Source organism: Pelecanus crispus, chromosome 1 (genome assembly GCF_030463565.1).
Source record: "Pelecanus crispus isolate bPelCri1 chromosome 1, bPelCri1.pri, whole genome shotgun sequence".
Lineage (NCBI taxonomy): Eukaryota > Metazoa > Chordata > Aves > Pelecaniformes > Pelecanidae > Pelecanus > Pelecanus crispus.
In genome coordinates, this window is record NC_134643.1 from 192515501 (window position 1) to 192541408 (window position 25908).

Here is a 25908-nt window from a genome sequence, read left to right on the forward strand (position 1 = left end):
ATTAGCAAATTACCTAATGACTCAGTTGGCAGCTCGAAGTTTTTCAAACATTTTAAAGGCTAAATGAAGTTAATTGAGGATATCGGGCCAAAGCTTTATGCTCAATTTTGATGCCTGCAGCCATGGAATTGTCTAAGATGCTCAAACCTCAGCCCAGTATATCTGTTGGTGGTAAAATGTAAACTTCAGATGTATCCTTCATGAAGTGCTTACATTTCCTGGGTTGATGTTTACCAGTCTAGTATTTTTTTAACATTTGGATACAAAAATACATTCTGTAGAGCCTGCATAGTTATTTACCACCAACTTTAGGGAGTTAATTTTGAATGGGTGATTTGCAAAATAGATTTAATTTTGAAGTTATTGGTTTGCTTTTAGGAATACTGGTGTTTTAAAGCGTGAGTAGAAATAGGGGGGGAATGGCTTATGTAGGCATAAAAATGACATGAAAGAGTTAATTAATTCTTTAGTGAGTAATAGCTCAAGGTTTAGGGATATTAATGTTCTTTGAACAGATTTTAAAATTCCTGAAAATATCCAGTGTAATGTATGTTCTGTGTCTCCTAGTACACATAGTGTATTTTAGGGAACGTGGATTTCCTTCCATTTTGGCGATTTTTTCAGTAAGTCAGTGCCTGCTGTGTATGTGGAGTACTGTTTCCTTGGAACTGAATTTCTCTGGTCTTACATATTCTGACTCTTGATAAACACACAAGTCATCTACTCCCATCCCATGTGATGAGCTTCCGAAATCTCAGAGACTGATATGAAACAGAAGTGCTGCACGGCTACAACAAGCAGCTTTGAATACGTGCTTGTATTTGCTAACTAATTAAATCTATTTATATCGTGTAAAACTAGCTTAACTTAGGGTCTGGTCAGAAAATTGCAGCAATCATAAAATGGTGTGTGCTGAGCAGACCCTTTCAGCTGAGAATTGCTACCCCTTAGCTAGAGCAGGAGGGCTGATTGCATGTGTTGGTCCAGGTTGTTGGCGTGTGAAGTGAGATAAATCTAAACTTTCAGCTGTGATGTTTCATCTGAGAGGGTTGCTTTTTCGAGAGCATTAATTCAATTGCTTTGTGATTGTTGGACCGTATTCTTAGTTTGTGACGTTAGGACTATCTAAATGAAGGGTGTGATGTATGAACGCAACAGTGATGTTTCTCATTTCAAGGAAATGGTAGGAACATTAAAGTGCTTTCTGCTCTTTCTGGGTTTTTATTACTTGCATTAAAGTTAAGGAGAATTTGACATCTGATAACAGAAGAAGATGTTTATGAACTTTAGGTCAGGTCTTGGTTAAGTGTCTAAAAGGTCTAGAATAACTTAAAATTATGTTTATATCACATTGTCTAGAAATTGTATTAAAAGATTTTCATCATGTTATTGCACTACAAATTGGAAATAATCTGGAATTAGAGACCATTTTGGAATATAATGTCCAAATGTACTTGCTTTTTCTCATACCCTTTGTGTGCTTCAAAGCTGAAGAAAATTAATTTCAAGACTCATGCAATTAGTATGCTGTGTCATGTCATTTCATCTGATTAAGTGGAGAATTTCTGTAATCGGTTGGATGAATCCCACACACGCTGGCGAAAGCAGCATACACGTTTAAAATATACTAATTTGTGTCTTATTTAAAAAAATGGGCTTTATGTAGGCAGGGTTCAGTCTGCAGTGGAAAGGTCTGGATCAGTGAATCTTTTTTTGACTAAAAATATTTGCCTGGTAAAAATATCCCTAGCTGTTACTGTTCTCACACTTTCCATATAATAGTTATTCCTAATCGTAAGCTGATTTCATGCTGAAGGCTTCAGTTCAGCAATGCACTTGAAGTCATGCATGACTTGCATCATACTGGATCATTCCCTCTATTTTAAAGGCATAATTCATGTGCTTGAATCAGACACACATTTAAGTACCTTGTTGAATTAGTGCCTATGTGGAAATTGTTTTTCTCCTCAACATAATCAGCTTTGGAACTGGAAATGACCTTGTGTAGATGGTTTTTAGCATTTTTTTTCTGAATTGTGCCACCATCAGTTGTTGCTTACTTTAATATTTGTGGGTTTGCAGCTATCCAGACAATTTAATTATTTTGTGTTCATCTTCACAGTAATTATATGCCTCTCGACTGCCTTTTCAGTTTACATGTAAAATTAGCATTTTGCCAACATCGTCGTTGTTTAAAAAATAGCAATGCAAAGTCTGGTTGTCCAGAAAATTCATCTCAATTTAATGTGAATAGATAGAAATTTAAATTCACAGTTATATGAGGTGTAACTTAAATTTTAAAAAGCATAACTTTCAACTATATGCGTAGCTATTTAGATATGTATTTACCTTGTCTTCTGTATTTTAATATTTTTCAGACGAGTATAAAAGAAGGATTACTACTGAAGCAAACCAGTTCTTTTCAGAGGTGGAAAAAGCGTTATTTCAAACTTCGAGGTCGTACCCTTTACTATGCTAAGGATTCGAAGGTAATTCTCTGCTATTAGTGTCTAATGCCATATACTTGTAACTTCCATTTTTTTTTATTTATAAGTGCAATAACAATAATTTAATGATTTGTTAGTGATTGTTTTGTTAAAAAACTGCTGTGTATAAGATGTAGTGTGTTAAATTAACTTTAACTAAGGAAGACTGGTGATTTCTCTTGATTTTTTTAAATGAAGTTTGTTACAGTTATTTTAAGCTTTTTGACCATTCAGACAAATAGTAAAATCCTCTGTCGTAGTTTAGCCCCAGCCAGCAACTAAGCACCACGCAGCCGCTCGCTCACTCCCCCTACCCCGATGGGATGGAGGAGAGAATCAGAGGAGTAAGAGTGAGAAACACTCCTGGGTTGAGATAAGAACAGTTTAATAATTGAAATAAAGTAAAATAGTTATGATAATAGTAATAACAATATAATAATGATAATAATAACAATATACAAAGCAAGTGATGCACAATGCAATTGCTCACCACCCGCCGACCGATACCCAGACAGTTCCCGAGCAGCGATCACTGCTCCCCGGCCAACCCCCCCAGTTTCTATACTGAGCATGACATCATATGGTATGGAATAGCCCTTTGGCCAGTTTGGGTCAGCTGTCCTGGCTGTGCCCCCTCCCAGCTTCTTGTGTACCTGGCAGAGCATGGGAAGCTGAAAAGTCCTTGACTAGCATAAGCAGTACTTAGCAACAACTAAAACATCAGTGTGTTATCAGCATTCTTCTCCTACTAAATCCAAAACACAGCACTATGCCTGCTACTAGGAAGAAAATTAACTCTATCCCAGCCGAAACCAGGACATCCTCTTAAGAAGCTATGGAAGTTTTTTGTGGGGGTGGATCTCAGGCAGTCAAATCTAACATTTCAAAAAGAACCAGAAGAAATAGGATAATGGTCAGAAGTTATCCCTCAAACTGAATTCCATTAAAACTCTTCTAGTCTGATGCCCATATTGCTGTTAAAGAGGTGGAAATGGTGAAGTGAAATCAAGATAGGAAGATTTTCTGCCAAAACTGATATATAAGGGAAAAAGCTGTTTCCCATCAATTGAAATTTTTGGTGGGAAAATTGGGGGTGGGCTGAGGGGAATACTTGTCTTCTTTCCACAAGGCATTTCCTCCCTCCCCCTCAGGGCTGGGACTGAGAGCATTTTGGCTTGGGCTGGCTCAGATTGTGCTGTTCCGTAGCAGTGGGCATTACTTTTCTTTACCCTGCAGGGTTGCAGCGACTCATGGGAGCTATAGGTGAGGTGCTTCAGGTCTCCATCATCTTCTATGGCTTGGTCTTCTCAATAAAACTATTACTAAGGCATGGAGACCTCTCTTTCTAGGAGTATATGACTATAATTGCATGGTGCACAGTTGTGTGGCTGTGATGAATCAAGGAAAACATCGTCTCTCCAGGGAGCCCAGCACTGAAGTACCTCTGTTGTCACACTTCTCTGCACATGGTGCTACCACAAAGAGTTTATATAAAGACTTAATAAGCGTGGCACATAAGAGCTCTGAGAATGGCAATGTCATCTGTGCCACAAAGGTGAGAAAAGGAGGTATAATGAGGCACTTGTACAAATACTCCGTAACGCTGAATCCAGACATGCTGAAACTCCCCCTATATTGATTCTCCTTCCCATGGCATGGAAGAGGAAGAATATGGTATGGCTAAAAAGAGGGGGCGGCATTTTTGTTTGTCTTCCCTTCTGTGCTTCAAAACCCATCATGATTTTAACAGAACCTAACTAATCCTTTGTCAGAAGCTGGGGTGTTTAAAGAAGACATACATTTCTCTTGCTGGAGCATCAAATAAATGGGTAGAAGGGATCTCTTCACGCCCTTGAGCTCTGTTTTCTCGTATGGATACCATATCATAGATTCCCCTTCATGAATGTAGAGCTTCATCCTAAAATTGATTAATTAATTTATATTTTACTAAATGTGAATCTCTTTCCTCTGACACCACATTTACGCTACACAGTAGACACCCCAAAGCTGCATCTATTTAAAAAAAAAAATACTTAAAGGAGATTTTAAAGTGATATTTATTTTTGGAGCCACATTTTTATGCTCTCAGGTACCACTTAGATAGCAAATAGGACTGTGTTTAGGGGTCAAATAGGAAGTTCTGTCACATCATCACTGTTTTCTATTTTTTCACCACCTTTTTTTTCTATTTTTATTTTCCAATTGGAATGGACACAAGGAAATGAAAGCACAGACTGTAAGCATGCCTGACAGTGGACTCAGACTATATTTAATGCTTTTATGTTCTTTTCCATTCACAGTCTCTAATATTTGATGAAGTCGACCTGTCAGATGCCAGCGTAGCTGAATCAAGCACAAAAAATGTCAACAACAGCTTCACGGTATGGAACCATTATAATATTGGTCTTGAAAGCTGTGACAGACTGTTACTAAGATTATCAAGAATCCTCTGAATTGCTTCTTGTTTTCTTCTATTTGGAAATAAAATGTCCTTTATTTGGAAATGATATAATGTATCAGAACAATATCACATCAGCTATTGACAATTCTGTTTCTGTGATTTTTTTAGCAGAAATTAGAATGTTGGATAACAGTTGCTTCAAGAGATGATGATACAAGGCATTAAAAATTTAGCAACATTCAGTATTAGTACTTCATTGGTACTTACTAGTACAGCTTGGTTTTATGCTGTAGTTTGTCTTTGAGGTGACATGCTGAATGGATTCAAATGTAATTGTGTTATCATTTTAATTTCTTACAATAACACTTTTGGTTTTCTGTCATATTGAAGTGTATTTTAGTTTTTTCATTGCCGATCGTATCCCTATATGTTTCCAAGTCAGGTGGAAAAGCTGTCTTCACAGTCATACCTTGCTTCTGATACTGGTATAAGAAGCAAAGAGTGTTCATAAATCCCTGTTTCTGTAAGTACACAAGTGTGTTTTACACACAGGTCTTGCCATTTATTGTTCAAGTGCTTTGTTGGAACTAAGTGATAACATCTGACACAGTTGTTCTGCTGATTCTTAACCTCTGGAAAAGTAAGTTTTTTGAACAGGAACTAGCTATGAGGAAGATTGTGGGTAAAGTTGTCCTTTAAAAGTCTTCTGACTCTGTATCACTGACTGCAATAGCATCATTTTTCTTAACCTGCAAATCCCATTATTCTCTATTAAAATGTTGATTTTCCATTTTCCTGAGGATTTTAATGTCACAGGTGGTCTATGTTACCAGTGTTGGTTGTTCTTCTCCAAGGCAGTCCATCGCAAGTCTCCTGAAAGCCTCATCAGGTCTTCCTTGCTGTGGTACCTCCCAGGCAGCTACTGAAGTAGTCAGAGCACTTCAAAGACATGTTCGCGTTGGCCTGGACAGTCCAGTGTGTTATGTCAATCTAAGTTTCTTTACTGACTAAGAAAGCAATTAAAAAGACTACTTTGATGGAAGGTCTCAGATCAGGGGGTGGCTGTGTGAGGTACCAGCTTGCCTTTTGAAAAGGTTCTTTCTGTTGCTTAGAAGTTCTGCCTGTGCCTTACTCCTGGCCAGAAGTAAAGCTGTCATGCAGGCATCAGGATAGCTGAGGAATAATGAGGCATACAAAGATGATGAGTTGAGGATCCCAGCAGTCATGACTGTCACTTATTGTTCAAGATGGGATATAAAGCTCAGCACCCCCTAAAGACCCAAACTTCCTTCACTGTAGCCTCCGTTATGGGAAAAAGAAAATGAAGAAAACTGTGGCTATAATGTTACTACTGACCACTGAATCATGAAGTAAGACATTCATCTAGAGATCTGGATAGACCAGAGAGCTGGGCAATCACCAGCTGTATGAAATTTAACAAGAGCAAGTGCTAGATTCTCCACCTGGGGCAGGGTGATCCTGGTTATACGTACAAATGGGGGACGAGAGGCTGGAGAGCAGCCCTGCGGAAAGAGATCTGAGGGTTCAGGTTGATGACAAATTGAATATGAGTCAACAGTGTGCCCTGGCAGCCAAAAGGGCCAACCATGTCCTGGGGTGCATCAAGCATAGCATGGCTAGCCAGTCGAGGGAGGTGATTGTCCCACTCTATACTGCACTGGTGTGGCCCCACCTTGAGTACTGCGTGCAGTTTTGGGCGCCTCAATATCAGGACATCAAACTATTAGAGTGTGTCCAGAGGATGATGACCAAGATCATGAAAGGTCTCGAGGGCAAGACTTATGGGGAGTGTCTGAGGTCACTTGGCTTGTTCAGCTTAGAAAAGAGAAGGCTGAGGGGTGACCTCATTGCAATCTAAAACTGCCTCAAGGAAGACAGCAGAGGGAGAGGTGCTGATCTCCTCTCTCTGGTGACCAGCGATAGGACACGAGGGAATGGAATGAAGCTATGTCAGGGGAAGTTCAGGTTGGAAGTTAGGAAAAAGTTCTGCACTGTGAGGGTGGTCGGTCACTGGAACAGGCTCCCCAGGGAAGTGGTCAAGGCACCAAGCCTGTCAGAGTTCAAGGAGCATCTGGATGACACTTCTAGTTACATGGTTTAGTTGTAGGTAGTCCTGCAAGGAGCAGGGAGTTGGACTCAGTGATCGTTATGGGTCCCTTCCAAGTTGAGATATTCTGTGATTCTATGATCTTAGTGTAAAGTTTTGTGGGGAAGAAAAGTGGTATATTTTAGTTTCTTTTCTTTTCTTTTCTTTTTTCTTTTTTTTTTTTTTTTCTTACAGTGTTTGGTGTTTTGGTATCCTTTACAATCCTTTAGGCCCACTCAGTATCTCATTCTTCACCAAAGGCATGTTTTGTATCTATTATCAAGACTTCTGGGGAAGATGGTAGTGAAAAAAGAAATCTCAGGGGCTGCAGCTTTAACAGCTTTGGAGACGCTATTTATTTTTATGTCCTGGGTCATTTAGGGCAAACAGTGTTTTCTCTAAGGAGTCTTCAAATTAATTTTGAAAAATTATTTGGATTTATAGCTCTCCTGGATTGAAGTGTCATCTGATTTGACTGTGAAATACGGTAATAGTCGTCATCTCGCTTAATCTTTTGGCTTCTTTCTTCGTGTTGCCTAACCCAGTCTCCCAGCAACACAGCTCAGTGAAGTAAGACATCTCTGGCCTTGCCTGCACTGGTTTGGAGTTGCAGGGGTGGCGTGGGTTGTTACCTTTCAAGCAATACTCCTTATCAATATAAAGAAACATTTCGGTTTGCTTTTTTTTTCCTTCCATCTTAAAAAAGGTAATCCAGCCTTTCTTAAAATTACTTTTTTTTCTTTATGTTCTAAGTGCTCTGTTAGCCTTCTCTTTGTTAAAAAGCAAAAATGAAATCCTTAACTTTAGCTTTCTCTGGTTAAGGTACTCCTCTTGTTTCTTTGTCCCAATAGAGAATATTTTCAACACAAACTTATGTAGATGGAATATAGACCAAATGACCATTTTTCCAGGAAAAGACAGCTTTAAAAATCTACATTAAAATTTTTTTTTCTATTTTACAAATTCTTTTGTCACTTCACTTAAATGCACCCGCCCCCGCTTGTTGAAGCTACTGGCTTGCCTTCTTTTGCCCTTTCTAGTTTGTCTGTTTGGAGACAGAGGTGTGCATGTCAAGATTTTCCATGCTCTTTTTTTGGATAAAACTCAAGTCCTAAAGTTAGTCATAACACACAGATTTAAGGTTGAGTTTATTTGTAATGCGCATGCTTGCAGAATATTTTATGTAACTAAATATCAGTGTGTATTCACCAGAATTACTTTTCCTTTCTTACTACAAACAAATTGAGGTTAAGGGGAAAGTTGAGATAAACAAATATCTGCTAATTAAAATGAGAAGCTGCTAAACTTAAACCAGGTCATCTGTTTCAGTTTTTTCTTTATTGCTGATGACACTGCTTTTCAATGAACAACCAACTCATTTCTAGCAAATAGTTCCTAGTGCACAAGCTTGCACTGGGGTGCCTCATAATAGATGATAGGCATCTTGTAGTTCTGAGCATCCTCATCTAGAGGCTATTAAATAGAGAAGGTGTCCCTTGACTTCAGAGTCTTTATATGAGACCCTCAAGGCCAGATTCTTCCTACTTGCTTGTTAGGTACCAGTCTCCTAAGTCTGTGGGAAGAGAGAGAAGAGGTTCAAGAAGCCATTTCAGCCCGTCAAAGAGGTGCATCACCCTCTCTGTCTGCCACATCAAGAGTCCACAGGGACTCACCCCATGCCTGTTCAGTGGCACGGGTGGGTGCTGAGTCCTCGTAATGGTGTTGGGTACTCTGCTGAATGTTTTTTCCATAGCGCTTTGCTTCTGTCTATATCAGAGGGTGGTTTATGTTGTCTCAGCACAACCTGAGGAATATAGTTGTACAGCACGTTACCTCTTTGGGGAGACTTTGGGGGTTAATCAGTCTCCCATCTTTATTGCACGCCAGCAGATGGGGCAGTGACCAATTCTGCTGAGAGCTGTAATTCCTTATGCATTTTGTTTGCAGGGATGGTTTGTCGATATCTCAAGTGCATTTAGAAAAATCTCTTTATTGTTCTCAAAACAAGACTTGAGGCTGAATGAGGCTGAATAGTCCTCTTCCAGCGTGCAGGCATGGGCATGTAGAACGTTGGTGGTGTGCTTTTGATCTAATAGGTATAAGGAATGGAATTTTTAAATACTAAAATGATTCTTGAACAGGCATATTCAATTAATGAAGTTCCTCAAGGCAACAAAGGTGATTATGAGTTGTGATTTAAAAAGAGATTTTGAGAGGTTCGCTTTTGGCTTAGGTTTCTATCTCTGCCTTGCTTTTGGTGAAGAAGAACTGATGCACATTGACAAGGAAAAAAAATCTGTAGATATTAAGCATGCTGCCTTTCAGTCATTGAGCGACATGGATGTATAAAATGCCCTGGGTTATTATAAACCTATTGTAGAGTCTCATGTAAAATGCACAGGTATCCTGTGGCAGCACCTATATTTAATCCATCTGAACTCATGTTTGAAACATTTAATTCAGTTATAATTTTTTGTGATAAATGTGAAGGAAAACAATAATTTTAGGGTAGAAATACTGGCTTTGAGGCATTACTTCGTATAGCTGGCTTTAGACATTTGATTTGGGTTAGGCCAACTTCTAGTGCATCTAAGAATTACACAAAGCCATGGACACTCAATTTCTTACTATATGTATATTCAGAAAAGTGAAAATCCGGCTAGATTAATTCTGTTATCTAATTGCACCTGAGAGTAACAGGAAATAATTTCACTGTTGTTCTGGAAGGTGCCCTCCAGGAACATGAGAATTAACGTACTAGATGGTACTCAGGATGGGTATTCAGCTTGCCCTAACTTCGGGGTAGGACTCAATGATAGGTTTATAGACCCCTACATTTAGGTATCTAGGGTCAGATTAATAGCTTTTAAAAGTAGATTCCTGTAATTGCTCAATTCAGTATAGACTCCACTGATTATTAACTAACTCTCCCTTAGCTACCATAGGAGCTTTGTCATCCAGGGCACCTAAAATGTAGACCTCTACTTTCAACTTCCTGAATCAAGTACTTTTTGTTGAATATGCGCCTTCTGAAAGTGGTCATCTTGAGAGGGAGGAAGCTGCAGTAGGCAGATCTGCTGTCCTGGAAAGCCTACTGCAATTCTTAGTAATTTGAAATTGGCTGGAAATGAGACTTTATATTCCAGCCAATAACATTGATTACTAGGATTCTGGGTATGCTTGCAAAAGTGTCTAATATCATAAATTTTTGCTGATTTCTTGGTTTTAGTGATGCTATAGACCATATAGACCATGGAGTGTAATTGTTTATTCTGTGGAAAAATACTTCCTTGGAGAACTCTTAATGTGCTGGGTTTTAATTAAGTATTCTCACCTAGTGTTACGAGGCAAAGGCAGCAGAAACCTATAAACCATCTGTTCTTTATTTTATACTTTTTATTACCTCCTTTTGGTCTGACTATCTTCCAAGGTAAATAATCTTTGTGAACATTTTTCTGTACTCTTACCTATTCTTGCTGTTCTTCTGACTATTATTCTGCAGCATCATCTTGTAAGTGAAGTGACCAGTTTGGCACTCAGGGAGCACCAGTCACAGATACTTGGGACTATTTTCTAAATTAACACTCATTTACATTCCTTACAGATTCCACATTTTGTCTGTTTTCTGGAGCAGCAATGCATTACGCATTTTTTTATCCTCTATAATGGTACTAAGATCATTTTCCTGTTAATTAGGAGCTGTATAATTCATAAATACTTCTATGCTTCTGTGTTTTTTCTCTGGTGTGTATTTCTTTGTTTTTACTAACACTGAACTTTTTCAAGTCACTGTACTGTCTGTTTAATACCTTGCTTGGCTTGCTCTGAAGTGCCTTGCTGACTGGGGGGGGCAGGAACTAAGTAATCAAAATTTTGTGCTGTCTGTAAATGTTCCTGTATCACTACTTTACACTTCTCTTCCAGTTTAAGAATTGCACCACAAAATTTTGTAAGAGAATAATAAGGTGCTTATTATCTATTAATCTTCTCCCATATTAAAAATTGCTATTATTCCTTCTTACTTTTGTAATGTCCCTTAGCTTTTCATCTTATCGCATGGTCGAGACATAAAAATAATTGGACTTTTCAGTTCAATGACTGAACTAAAGATAAATATGGGTCAACCTGATGTTTTAACTTTTTTTAACAGAAGTACTTAATTTAGTTTGAATTAAAGAGATTAAATTCTGTTTTAAAGTTTTTTTTTCATATTATATAAAGAAAAAAACAAAACATGAATGGCTTTTCATTAAAGTTAGTCCCTGAATGTAATTTTATTACAAAAAGTTAAAGGTTTTTTTCCTCTGATTTCCACTGTTTTGGTCAGACTTATCAGTTCACTTTGGCCTGAAAGCAGAGGGTTCTGCTTAATATGTTTTTGAACAAAAAAATCTTTATCCAGTTGTCTGAGATTTCCTTGATATTCTGTAAATTTGGATAGATTTTGAAAAACTAAATATTTATATTTGCTGATTTTCCTTCAACCTATTATTTTGAGATGGTTAGGTATTTTTTACAGGTTAGTGAGGCCAAATACTCCATTGGAGCTACTATACTTCAACTGTGATTAAAATTGATATTGTTTTCTTCCAGTTTATATTCTTCCAGAACTCTGATTACCCTATTTCCTATCCATATTTCTGAATGCAGCATATCCTATGTCTTGGCTGGGGATATAAAATTTACTGGCATATAATTTATATGGAACCATCTTAAACGATAAACCAATTCTTTTCATCTTTGAATCCTCCTGTACAGCTGCTGTTTTTAATGGGAGGTTGCCCAGCTGTACTGGAAACTAAATTCTTGCGATTCATCAGAATTTCAAGTTGAATATTACAACTGGGCCTGAAGGTGTATTGCTTTTTAGCAGTTTATTTCAGCTCTCTGCTCATTGTTGAGATTAGCCGCTTCTAACTGATTTTAGGAAACGAACTTTTAATATTCATGATGGGCTTGGAAAACCAAGTGCGTTGCCAGATTTTTGCAGTATGTTGGAGAGACGGTGTTAATTTCTTAGACTTGGGCATGTTTTGCTTCCTTTCTTGTCACCCAGATTTTTTTCAGAGTTCTTACTGAGGCTTTTCTTCAGGGACTACAAGAACTTCAGGGAATGTGAGAACTGCTTAACCTTGTCCAAGCCACATCAAGAGGAAATGAAAAGAGCCGTTTCCCAAAGGAGTTTAAAACCTTTCATCTTTGGGTTTGGGCACTCCAGTCTTCTGTCTTTCTGAATATCAGAGATGAAGAGACATAGTCCCAAAGCTGGGAATAATTATCCTAATACTGTTTTTTTCCTATTTACATAATCTAACGTCAATTCAGTTTTATTACTGACTCTTGATTTGCCCAAAGTTCAGGGTCTTGAGCGTTACTTAAGTGCAGAAAAGCTTATGGATGCCAGTGGAGGTATTTCTCTGATGCTGTCCCACTTGTTTACAGAATCTAGTTTACTGCAGTTTGGTCGCAGTGGACATCAGGAGATGGTTTCTTTACTCATAGCCTCAAGACTCTTTCAGACACTCTTCTACCTCAGCCTGTTTTTTTCCAAGGGCCACTCACCTAAAGGTTGCACTGACCTTTTCTGGGCTTTGTGCTGCTTCTCTTTCACCGTCTTTCTTATTCTGTAGTTTGGTGAAATCATCTTGCTACTCGTGTTGGGAGACTCCTGGGATCATGGGGTCAGCAACCACCTTCAAGGCTTTGACTTGTTCCAAACTTGGAGTGGTTTCCCCTGGTTTCAATTATTGCTAAGCAACTTCCTCTCTGAGCTGAACCCTACTTCCAGAATCACTGCATTTTAAATTTTGCCCTTGGCATTATCAGAAGGGTCAGTGTGTGGCACCGTTTCAAGATGGGGCAATAGCATATCCAGATGTTCCCCGTGCCCCCCTTGCAGTCTAGCGCAGGACTGACAGAGGTCCTGGAGTGACATCCAGGAAGATCTCAGGGCCCCTTGCTATCTCCAGAAGGTAGAATATGGCTGGAAACTGCTCAAGTTCCTGTGCTGGCCTCACCAACGTGACTCAGCTTTGCACGGGAAGCTAACTCTTAGGATGGATTTAGTTTTTCCCTAGTTGTGAACTATCTGCTGTTTCATACAGATGCTGATTAGCCTCTAAATGACGAAGGCTTTTTGATGCTCCCAGCCTGAGCAATGCCCAAACCACAGAAAGAGAGGGGAAGTGCTTTGTATTCCATTTTGTTCAATTTTCCACTCAATTGTTTTTGGGATTTTTTTTTTTTTCTATATTCAGGCAGCTTAGAAACAAAACAAAAACTGAAATAGCAAATTAATATGCCAAGGAAAAAAAAAATTAGGCAACAGCAATTAGTGTGCACTTGTGATGCACTTAGGTTTTTTTTCCTCCATTTAGCATTTGCTCATTTTCCCCCGCCCTCTGACAGTGACAAAAAACCATAAGCTGAGAGCTCTTTGAGTAGCTTTGGGTGTGAGTTTCAAGTTTTAAGCTCCTTATCTGTGACTTGATGCACTGTCTCCCTTTCCCTAGAGTGTCTGGAGACGTTGAAGCTTTAAGTTTCATTATGAAAAAGCAATAAAGCATTTCAGCTGTGAGGCTAAAATCCATAGATAAATCGCTTGGGTTTGAGCTATTACAAGAAAGCTGAACACTTTTCAGAAGAGGAGAACAAGAGGATGCTTAAAAATGTGACCGATCTGGGCTATATTGTACATTTTGGTTCTAGTTACATTTGCCTGGAGCTTGTTTTCCACAAATTTTGAGCTTAACCAGAAATTTTTCAAAAACAGCTCACAGAAAATGTCTCTTTTTCTTCCTTTAGTTTTCTAAGAGTTTCTTTAATTTGTGAAACACAATATGAAGATTTGCATAGAAGTTAATGCATTAAAAATGTATTTTATTTCCTTGTCTGAACTCGTAGTATAGCACTGGTGAAGCAGTTGGGGTGTTTGGAGAATAAGTGATGAGGATTGCTAGATTTCATTCTTCCTGCAGTTTTACACTTACCTATTCTCTGACATTTCTTTTTTCTTCCTGCTTTAAAAGTGGTTAAAATACCTGGAGAAACCTTAAAAAGTATCCCTCAATGCAGTTCCTGTGTACCAAATAATTTTATAAACAAAGCCATTGGTATAAACCTTGAATAAATTTCCTGCTTCTAGTGAACAAGGATCCCTGGCTTCAAGGAGCTGGATCATGTTTAAACAGGCATCTGTTATTACAGATGAAAAAAATGGTCACTTGCTGTTTTATTTTGTATAACTTTGTACCTGATGCCATTAAATATATAACTAAATGTTTTCCTTTAAGCACAGAAGCCATCCCATCTGATAGATGTGTAATGAGCTGGTGAAGCTGGAGCTAAGGGCACAGCAGTGCAAAGTAACGTGCTTAACAAATCTTTATGTAAGGACTTTAAAGAAACGTGCAGGCCTTGAACTATATATAGCAGTTTCCAGTTTACATTTACAAGAATGGTTTATTGTTTTTGCTATATTTAAATACTGATTTAAGATAAATTTCTAATTCTTCATGAAACTTTCCTACCCTGCTTCTTGTAACTGTCTCATTATAAGCTTATACTTCTGTCGGAATAATATTTTTCTGTTAGCAGTTGGTTGATGTTGGATACATGAGGTCAAATGAGGATTTCTGACAGTGACCTTTGCTGGATACTTTTTGCATTTGTTTTACAGGCTGGACATGTCGTAACTGGATTACTTGATTTACCTGGATTCTGTTTTCACAGAATCACAGAATGATTTGGGGGTTGGAAGGGACCTCTGAAGGTTATCTGGTCCAACCCCTGCACTGAAGCAAGACCACGTCCAATATCTCCAAGGACACAAGTTCCACAACTGCCTTGAGCAACCTGTACCAGTGCTTAGTCACCCTAACAGGAAAAAAGCGTTTCCTGACATTCAGAGGGAGCCTCCTGTGTTTCAGTTTGCGCCCATTGCCTCTTAGCTTGTCACTGGGCACCACTGGAAAGAGCCTGGCTCCGTCCTATTTGCACCCTCCCTTCAGGTATTTACATATATAAATAAGATCCCCCTGAGCCTTCTCTTCTCTAGGCTAAACAGTCCCAGTTCTCTCAGCCTCTCCTCATGTCAGGTGCTCCGGTCTCTTCATTGTCTTTGTGGCTCTTCCCTGGACTGTGTCCAGTATGTCCATGTCTCTCTTGTACTGAGGAGCCCAGAACTGGACACGGTGCTCCAGGTGTGGCCTCACCAGTACTCAGCAGAGGGGAAGAATCACCTTCCTTGACCTGTTGGCAACACTCCTTCTAATGCAGCCGAGGATACCATTTGCCGCCTTTGCTGTAAGGGCCCATAGCTGGCTCCTGTGCACTTTGTTGTCCAACACAACCCCCAGGTCCTTTTCTGCCAAGCTGCCTTGCAGCTGGGTGACCCCCAGCATACCCTGATGCCTGGGGTTGTTTCTCCCCAGATGCAGGACTTTGGACTTCTCCTGTACCTCCCTCCCTGCTGAGGGTACACTCTGCCCTATCATTGAGATCATTAATGAAGTTGTTAAACAGAACTGGACCCAGTATTGACCTTCGGGATACACTGCTAGTTACTGGCCTCCAACTAGACTTTGTGCCACTTATAACCAACCTCTGCGTGATGTGGTATAAGGCAAGGCCACCTAAATTACCCAGGCCGGATTCTACTGCACAGTGAAGTCAGAGTAGTCCTTATACCTGTTCCTGTGATGCTTTTGTCCTGCCTTTTAGTTAACCGCGCTTGTCCTGGTGTACTGGTGCAGGAGATACTGTGTGGGACTAATGCTTTTCTTCCCCCTCCTAAGAATTTTTATTGTGGGGGTGAAAACCACACATTACTTCATTACTTGTGAGCTTGGCAACAGTGAAATAGGAGAAGGCCAGCAAAAAGAGGGAAGCAACGTTTTAGTGGAGTAGACAGAGCTAATTGTTCTGATTATAAATTCTGTATGGTACTTGGGGAAATATAATAGCCATTTATTACTTGCCTTGCTTTTAAATCCTCCGCTCCCTTTGTAATTTATACTTTTGCCTGGCTTGGCTTATCTTGAAAAGTAATAGTGACGATTCACCATAAAGCACCAACTACACCTTTGACAGTGACAGTACTGTTGTAATTTATTTAGTATCCTGAATCCAAGAAATTAAAGTATTGAATCCAAGAAATTAAAGAAATTAAAGCTGCCCAACTGTTAGCACCGTGATTTTTGCAGACAAGTTTTGGTATGTACAGGAGTATCAATGACCGCAGCGGTCTACTCCCACCACTGTGATGGAGGTGCATTCATCTGTCACATTGATATGGACCCATCTGCATGAGGACAAGGAAATGGAGGGGCAGACAGAAAGCAAGGGAGGCATAACATGTTACTCTGGTATTTGCCAGAGCTCACTCGCCAATGTCTAGAAGCACAGAGAAGTTGCAAAGCATTAAATCTTCTACGTTCATGCCCCAGGCATCGGGTGTGGTCCCTAAGAGGAGATGTGGGGGTGCTCTCTCTCTTCATATCACCCTCTCTTCATTAGTTCCAGAAAGATATTTTAAAAATATCTGTTCAAAGAACAGGAAAACCATTTCCCCACCCGTTTCAGATTCTAAGTGATGTTTCTACATTACTAAGTCAATTCAAGATCGGCCATACAAAGTGCTATTAGTGTAATGCCTGATAATAGTTTAGAGCAGCAGAAGGTGCCTTAATGCAAATATCATGTTGCAGGAAGTGGGGTGCTTTACAATAGCTGCTGTGTTGCTGCTGAGATGTAGACCATTATTTTCTTGATTAGCAAATCTTGTGTCTGCATTTTTCTTTGAATCGGTAAAGGAAGCCAGAAATGTAGCCACCAAGCTTTGGGAACTGTGTTTTCTTACATATTGCTGATATGATAAAATATGTTAAAAATTAGGCAATAGGCTTTAATTGAACTCACTATGATTTTATTTTACAGGTCATAAGTCTAAACCCATTGGGTTGAAGGCATATAGAAGGTTATTGGTACAGTTAGCCACTTTGAAAGTGAAAGGTGCTTTCACTGAATTTCACACTGAATTTAACGGCTATTTTATTTCCTTTCAAGATGTTAAGCTTGTTCCTAATAGGTGCTGTCTGAAAGAAACTTTGCAGTAGTGGCCCAAAACTTGACTGTATAATTTTCATCAAAGTAATTGCCAGATGTGTATGTACATATATATGAGTATGTGTATATTTTTAGAAGCCAAATTATCCTAGTTGCCTACATGTGTGAAAATCCCAATTTATGGCAAGACCTATGTGGTGGCAGACTGAACAGTGTCCTCTTGTTCTCTCCTTCATTCCCCACTTAAGCCCCCTATTTTTCTGAACAGAAAGGAACGTTATCACAGTAATGGGCCATTTTTCTTCCTATCCAGACATTCTTTATTCCGTATGATGTTTTAGGACTCGTGTTGTTTGCCTTCAACTTTTAAGACTCTATATATGCTCACTCTTGCCCTATGCCTGCTGCATTAAAAGCGTTTTTTATTCCCACTAGCTCAATTTCATTACTTTCCAATATACTGCAGTATCTGGCTTTGATAACTCTCTCTTCCAAAATCAGCAATGGCTTCTTCTTGGCTACTTGACAACAGTGAAAATTTTCAAAGTAACTTCATCTTCTAAATTACATCTTCTTGATTTATTTATTTTTAAGGCCTTCTGTCTGTCTTCATCCTTCTTGATTTGTCTCCTGCTTTGTCAGCGTGTGGACCATTAGCACCTAAGTTCCTCCAAGATTTAAGAGTTTTCTTATTCTTCTGTTACCTCAATGGTCTTCCAGTGGTTTCTCTGACGCTTCCTTTGTCGTTGTGTTATACAATTTCTTCTTGTCTATTGAGACTTTAGCATATTCAGAGTGATATATAAATAATAATAATAATATTTGGGGGAGTGAGCATTAAGTTAAAAAAAAAGGTAATATGTAATAGAAGAAAAGATACTGGCTTTGGTTGGTAGAAGAAAAGTTAACAAGACTTTGAATATGACTACATGCAATGAGATAAGATTACTAGTAAAATCCAAATTTAGATGGCTGGAAAATAGTTTTAAGGACAATTAAATCAATTTTAATTTTGATTATGTCTGCATACAGGTTCAACTGTCTTTAATGAATGCACTTTAAACATCCCACTTCAGTTAGTTAATCATAACTTTCTGTAAGCATCCATAAGAAAGCATGCCTTCTGCGTAAATTCAAATAAGAAGGTATAGGAAGTCATTCGCAGTTTAGGACAAGCAAGGACAGCTATACTGAGTTAGCATAAAGCTCATAAAACCATACCGAATCAAAGTAGTATAATAGCAGTAGCAGGTACTCAAGAAGAGACTATAAGGAGCAGAGCATGTACAGTGATTCTTCCTCTTGTATAACTTTCCAACGTTCACTCGTTGTTGGATTTTGAGGACTTGCTTAGTTGAAGTTTTGGATATTGTGTTTTATAGTATATGATGCATCTATTCGTGATGAATTTGTCAAATACCTTTTTAGACATTTATACTTCTGGTCTCCTCAACATCCTTTGGGAATACTTTGCAAGTCTAAATAATGTGTTACATTTAGGAAGAAACACTTCATGTTGTTTGCTAATCATTTCCTTGGTTCCCTGAGTTCTTCTGTTACGTGACATATGTAATAAATGACAAGAGTACATCTTTTCCATGATTTTGTGGACTGAAATAGATGAGAACCTAAACAGACTGCTTAGTTTCTCTTTGTTTTTTAAGAAGAATTCCAAGCATTGTTGATATTTTTTGCATGTAATGCATTTTGTCTTTTTTCATGTTATCATATACCTTCTTGAAGTTTGTTGTTAAAAGTATGTAAATCAAAGAGAATATGTAGTTTAATCATCGTGATATAGATGCTGTATTTACAAATATATATGTCTTCCAACTTTTGACTTCATTTTTATAGCACTAATAACAATTGATCCTACATTCATGTGATTGTCAGTATATAATTTAACTTTTAGACTGTTGAAATGCTCTGTAGTTTATTAAGTTTATTAATAAGAAGGTGGGACATAGGAATTTCTGGTATGTTTACATGCAGTAGTTAGCAATGCTTAGTGACATGATTTGGTTGCCAATACATGGGTGTGTAGTACCTTTTGAGATGGCCTTTGGTTTCCCACCTGGCTTATTTATAGCTGCTGTTCTGGGTGCTGTGGTCCTCTGTCATATTTACCTGCCCTGTGCCAATGCTTTGGATACCAAAGGGCATCTCCATTGGCTCTAGATAACTATGTGAATGACTGAACTAAGGCCTTGATTTTGGGAGGGGAGAGTGGAGGGACACACAGGGGATTTCTGTGATCAGTAGTATTAAAGACATGAGTAATAGAAATAAATATTACTTGAAAAGATCAAGATTATCAGGAGTCTTCAGCAATAAATGCAGCTGTTGTTTCTTAATGGCGTTTTACAACATCTGGTTGCAGGTTAGCATCAGTAATGAGCACAGCGGAAGGACAGACGCAAAGTGCAGAATTTTGGGTGGATTTGTCCTTACTTAATCCGTATTATAATGTCATGCTATATAATAGGAAATAATCTGGTGGGTGTATTTGCCCAAATAAGATTTCTGAGTCCACTGAAACCTGGAAATTCCAGCAGAATACTGATTGTTGTTGGAGCCAGGGTTATATTATGATTTAATGGCTTTTCTGGGCTTTATTTGATGACCTGGCCTAGAAAAACATTTTGAAGTAATAAAGCGTCTGTTTGGCTCCAAACTAATGAGAGAAGCATTGCTCTTTGCATTAACTGTTCTTTAGGAAGAGCCACGGAGAGCTACTAATAAACCTTATTAAAAAGCTTAAGCAAGATTGAAGAAAATAGAAAACAGAGAAACTACTCAATTCCATGTGAAGCGAGTACATAAAAAAAAAAAAAAAAAGAAGAAAAAAAAAAGCAAGCCCACAGGGTTTTGCCTCCCCTCCATGTGACTTGCAGCTTGCTGCACTTCAGTTACGTTGCCTCTGAGATATGTTAAAGTGCAGCTCACTTTAATGAAGAAGTGGATAGGGCAAATCAAGGCTAGAGACTATTTACGGCAGAGATTGGGTAAGTAAATGCAGCTGTAGATAAGTGTTTACTAATATTGTGCAAATGTTACAATACCTAGCCTGTAGCATTTAAAACAATACTCAGAGCTATCATTTTTTGTGGTCCTTTCTTTGTTTTACTTAAGTAATTTGCAAGTGTGAGTGGTACATACTATGCAATAGATTTATGCATAAGACTGATAAAGGATTTGATTTTATTTTTCAGACTTCCTACCACAAAACAAATAATTTTCCTTTAATTTCATGTACTTATTTTGTTTTAAATTCTTTGCTGTGTAAGTAACTGCTTCGTCTATTTTAGTGCAGTGCTCAAAATAATTTCAGTGGGAGTTAGCTGATAGTTTCTGGTGCATTCCTGTTATTTTAATTATTTTTCTGCTGGTGAGGGAGAGGGGAAAATGGCTTATACTCTGAACCTCCTAGATAGAGCATTTTCAGATTTCTAGAATCCAACTCCAGACCACTGAAAACTCACCAGCATCAATTTGTTCCAGGAATTCATTCAACCATCCTAGTAGGATATGATTTCAGCTGCTTGCTTCTGTTCTCTGTGTGTTTTTATAAAGATCTGTATGTGTCCTTATACTGAGTTTTATATAGAAAGTTCTGTTTAAAATTTACGTGTGTTTAAATTTGTGTAAATTTAATATCAATGGACAAGATAGAGAAATATGATGAAAGCTTTTGTTGTGGTTTAAGACTTCCAGGCTTTTGATTTTGATATGTTTTTGTGTTTAGCAATTGGAATGGACCTTGCAGTTGCTATAATGCTGTTATGAAATAGGATTGCAATCTTAGTCAATTAGTAGTTTCCCGAACGGTTGTTTTAGGAGTTTCAGTGCTTGCCATTGGAGTATTTAAATCTCAGTGCATAGACAAAGAACTGAGGAGGAGGAATGATCAATATGGGTTGTAAAGACCTGTACTGAAGCCTGATTTGAATCTTGGGAACTGAAAAAGGAAAAGCAAACTCCTTCGTTGTTGGTAGTGTATTAAAGAAAATATTTTTAAGCGTTTACTATCTTGTAGTCAAGGGCGTGTCTTCCTTTTGCATCATCTCTCAGGAAAGAGTACGTTAAATATTATAGTCTATCATGATTTTTACTATCTGGATTAATCAGAATGCGTTATCTTTTTCAGATAATCACTCCATTTAGGAGGCTAATATTGTGTGCTGAGAACAGAAAAGAAATGGAGGACTGGATAAGCTCTCTGAAGTCTGTTCAGTCCAGAGAACACTATGAGGTAAGTCGACATCCCTCTTGGTGCAACCTGCTCTAGGTCAACAGATCAAGCTACAGGACACAGAACTGGAGTGTTCACCCTCCTTAATGTGAAAAGTGTGTCTAATGTCAGAGTGAAGCTTCATGTTAAGACCTTTACTAGTGAAATGAGAGCTTATTATCACACTTTTGTTTAGAAGTTTGGAGGGAGAGCCGGTTAAATACCCTTTGGAAAATACCTTTGGTGAACATTGCATTGTCGTTCCCTCTAATATGGAACCGTAGGTAATTTCAGTCACCGTAGCTGTGTTCTGTACTTGCAAATTTGTCTTAACTTCTCCTTTACTAGACCGCACAGTTTAATGTGGAACATTTCTCAGGGATGCATAACTGGTACGCCTGCTCCCATGCCCGACCTACCTTCTGTAATGTGTGTAGAGAGAGCCTCTCTGGAGTCACTTCTCACGGCCTGTCTTGTGAAGGTAAAAGAAATGCTTTCTTCCCCCTGTTTATAATGCTGCGTATGTAGACAGATGGCTGAAAGTTTAAGACGAGTAATGATTCTGAAAATAACGAGCAAAAAAAAGCCTGAAGGGAGAACTCTATTCACTAGAGTGACTTTCTTTTGGGCAGAGGGACTGCTAATGATCTGGCTCACCTTCTTTGTGCTCCAAGTGCCTTTTTCTAACTCATCTCAATGAAATGGTTGCTTCTGCTGCAGCGTCCAGTTTGGAATGTGCTGGGTGGACAGTTTGCAAGAAAAGATAGGATGTATTTGATTTGCCCATCAAAAATGTAAAACAAAATAGTCTTACTGGTTTGCAGAATCAGCATTCCTCAGGAAAATAAATCATAATGGTAGCTTCTGACCAAAATTTATAAAAATTCTAAATTCTTAACACTTTGTTCAGCACTAAGACCTCTTCACCTGCAATTCTTCTTTGCTCTGTTGCTGCTGCCTGATCCTGCAGTGCAGGCGGGACAGATGAGGACAGATCTATTGCTTCAGAAATTCTCTCTCATGCAGTGAGGGGGTAGAGATGTAGATGCCTTTGCGGTTTGATGGTTCAACAGATTAAATCCAGCACAAAGGAAAAGGAGGTGTGGCTAAGACTTCAGCATTAAGCTTATCTGGAGAAATGATATTTCACAAACAAATATTTATAATAAACCTGAAATGGCTTATTTACCTCATGCTGCAGTGGTAGCACGTCTGCTTGTCTTAGAATCCAGCAGAAAATAAAGCATCCATGTGACCTTATGATATAGAAGAAATGTAGAGATTTAATTACCGAAATAGCTAACTGTCCAGAAAAGAGTTACAGTTACACCATTGAAAACTTGATTTTTTGCATGCATATTACCCAACTGCAAATGCATTTCTGTTATTGATGCTGTTCTAATACTTGAGGACTGAGTATAATAATGTGTGTTAAGGAAATCTTACAAAGGAAACATTAACCCACTGTCCTGAATTGTCCATGCTTTTAATGTAGCTAATGGTGCAGGTGCCAAGGAACGGGATGAACCCATTTCATAGAAATTAGAAGTAGCATAGTTAGTTCCAGATTCTCTGGTGTATGTTTTCCAGTGTGTATAAGTCGTTTGGACAGTTTTAAGGCAATCGTGGTATTTTCAATGTCTGTTATTGGCAGATGGAAGTATCGTGCTTAACTAAAATGCAGTTATATTGCCTCTGTGTACAAGTACAGTTATGTTTGCTCAGGCAAAGGAAAGGAAAGACTTCTTTCCTTTCATAAAAAATTTTTCCTTTCATATTATAGCTATTTTGAAAGGCTGTTTAGCAAGAATTATTCTTGTAAGATTATCAGTGCTAATGGTTGTAGTTCATAGTTTTCTGGATTTTCAGTGTCTTATTTTGCTTCTAAGTATGGTTTTAATTTCCAAGGTGGTGGTGTTATCTTTACATTAAGGAGGTTTCCTCAATTTCCAGATTTGGACTTTGTCACCTTTATGCATAACTTACTACAAACTAGTGCTACATTTATCCACATTTCCGATGCCAGTTGATCTTTAAGCATTTTTTAGGAATGGCTAATGAAGGTAGTTTGGATTTGCTTTCACTGGTCCACAGTTTCATAAATAGGTATGACCTGGATTGGTTTATATGTAGATACTATGATATTCTTTTATCTTTTAATAAGTTCACCTCCTCTTACTTCTTAGCTACTAGTTGATATCTATTTTCTTTATTTTTTTCCAAGTATTTTTTAAAATAAAAGGAGAACTTTAATTATGCATCTAATAGAAATCATTTGACAGTTGACTCTTACTAGAATATTCATACTTTGTCCCCAAGTCTGTATACTTGTAAAAACCCGTGTTAACCATCCTTAATTTCTTCATCTAAGAAGTGTATTTTGGTTTGATACTACTTCTTTCTCTGAAATTCTTATATGACTGAGTTCATAGTTACTTGCTTCTGCCATGTGCACTTCTAGTGCATTTCACTATCTGTTTTTTTGACTTACCCTGTGTTAGCAATATACACTGTGTGAGGAGATGATGTAGGAAGTATGGAGTCTTAAGATTCCCCAGACATGTTCTGTGCTACTTTTTCTCATTACATCTTTAAAAAAACTGTTTAAATATTCATGTCTGGCATCTGAAACCTCCAGCACTGCTTTACGCTGGGAATCCATTAATATCTATACTAAATTCAATTATTTGCGTGGTCATTGATCCCAGGCAACTCTATTATGTCTTGTATTGAGAAGCATGAGAGGCTTCTTCTCAGGAGATATTGGAACTCTTCCTCCTCTCGGTGGTTTGGGTTACTGGCACACCAAGTTATCTTGAAAGTAGCTTAGAGTCTTTGTACTCTTTGTGGTCTGATTCTTGACTATTAACTGTAGGTAAAAATAAAAGTAAATCCCATTGCTGATATTTTGAAGTTTACGATACTTTAGAAGATCACTTCTGTAATGTTTTATTTTCTTAGACCTGCTGGTCTCCAGCAGTGCTACACAACTGGTTTTTTTTCAGCCTGACCGCAAAACAAACCTCATTTCTTTTGGAGATAAGATGGGTGTCTTCTTTTTTCAGGGCACCTTCCGTCCCTGTAGCCTTTGCAAAGGTTGACCAAATTAATTGCAGGCCACCCTGAAGATAGTCCTGTAGGTTTTGTGGAAGCCAGTGTAGGAAAAGAGGGTATGTTAATACCTTTGCTAGGGAAAAGACTGTAGTGTGAACTTGAGTCTTTTTAGAAGTCAAAGAATCGATATGTATATAAAACTGAAGATCTAAGTTCATATCAAACCAGGCTTCATTCTTTCTACTCCTCAAAAAACAATTGACTTTTAAAAAATTTAATCATATACTCCTTTGAGATGCAATGCTATTCCTCCCACTAGTTCCTTCTTTTGTGTCTTCTACTTTTCAAATGTTGTCTGTGTGTTGTGTTGCTCTAGCTAGCTCTAAAGGACTGATCTCCACAACATTCATCTAGAGTCTTTACTAGGACAGAGAAATTACAGATTTTTTTCCTTGCTTTGGAAATTACTCCAAACTAGCTGGATCGAATAAGGCTTTATTCGTCAAATGTTTCTCTTATTCAGAGTTTAGCTTGCATATGCTCAGGAGTCTAAGCCTAAGAAGTTGTCAGCTAAACACAGGGATACATGGAATGTTTAGGCAAGGAAACCTAAAGAACTATAGATCATTATCTACAGAAACTCTTTGAAAGCTCTCTAGCCTCAATTACTCTGTGTTAATACCGCATTTCTATCCAAGTCATTGCTAGTGGAACACTGCCTTTATGATTCTTCTCAAAGATATATTTCTTCATGTAGTGTTTTCATTATCATGAATGAATCTTTATTGTTGAATATCAAATATACCTAATAAGCTGGAGATTGCAGTTAAATGAGATGCTTTCTCCTGTGATGAATTGCACAAACAAACAATATTGAAAGAACACTTTAGGATCATGAAGTCAAGCAATAAGAAAATACTGGGATTAAATTTCCTCTGCAAATGCGCTTTGTGCACTTGGTCTTTTTTCATTATGATTGGGTTTTTTTTTTCCCCACAAACCCCTGTTGTTCTTACCTACTGCACAAGATATTGTACATCCACTACTTGGGTAGTCATTGTCTCCAGGATTTTTGCCACATTTTCTGCATAGGCTGGAGAGTGAATAGTGAATGAAGCAGTCAGGAAAAGAAGGGATGTTCATTGTTAAAGAATTGAGGAGTAATAGAAAACTGTGTTCTGTGACTTTGCATCACACTGTGCCCCTCTGTAATCCTGGGGAAATCACTTAAATAAGATTTTTGATCAAATCAGTGGTTGTCTGTTGTTTATAATCTGGGACCCGTATCACAGAAATGTTGAGTTTTCTATAACTGCAAAAATCAGCTGAAGCTGTTCTGAAGTCACTGATACTTTTAAGATATACACGATTGAAGAAAAAGGTCTTAATTGTAGTAGTACTGAGCATCATAATAATAATAATAATCTTAAAAGGCCAGGAAGAAATGAATATTGGTGTCTAAAAAGCAGTATTCCATTAGCTTTTAGTAAATAAGGCAAATAAATATCTGTTGAAAATTATGAACCAGAGTACAGCACAGCTGCATACTTGTCAAGAACCATCC

At 38.1% G+C, this 25908-nt stretch overlaps 1 protein-coding gene across 2 annotated transcripts in view; it reads left to right on the plus strand.

Moving 5' to 3' along the window:
* Nucleotides 1–25908, plus strand: part of DGKH (diacylglycerol kinase eta) — a 181432-nt gene that overhangs the window by 97400 nt on the left and 58124 nt on the right. Inside the window, exons 3-6 of one of the 2 annotated variants that reach the window (XM_075705709.1) lie at nt 2379–2489; nt 4787–4867; nt 21207–21311; nt 21639–21771. In XM_075705709.1, the coding sequence (XP_075561824.1) occupies nt 2379–2489; nt 4787–4867; nt 21207–21311; nt 21639–21771 (430 nt within the window). Of the gene's footprint in view, nt 1–2378; nt 2490–4786; nt 4868–21206; nt 21312–21638; nt 21772–25908 lie in introns of those variants that run through there. The other variant, XM_075705716.1, reaches the window with a different exon arrangement.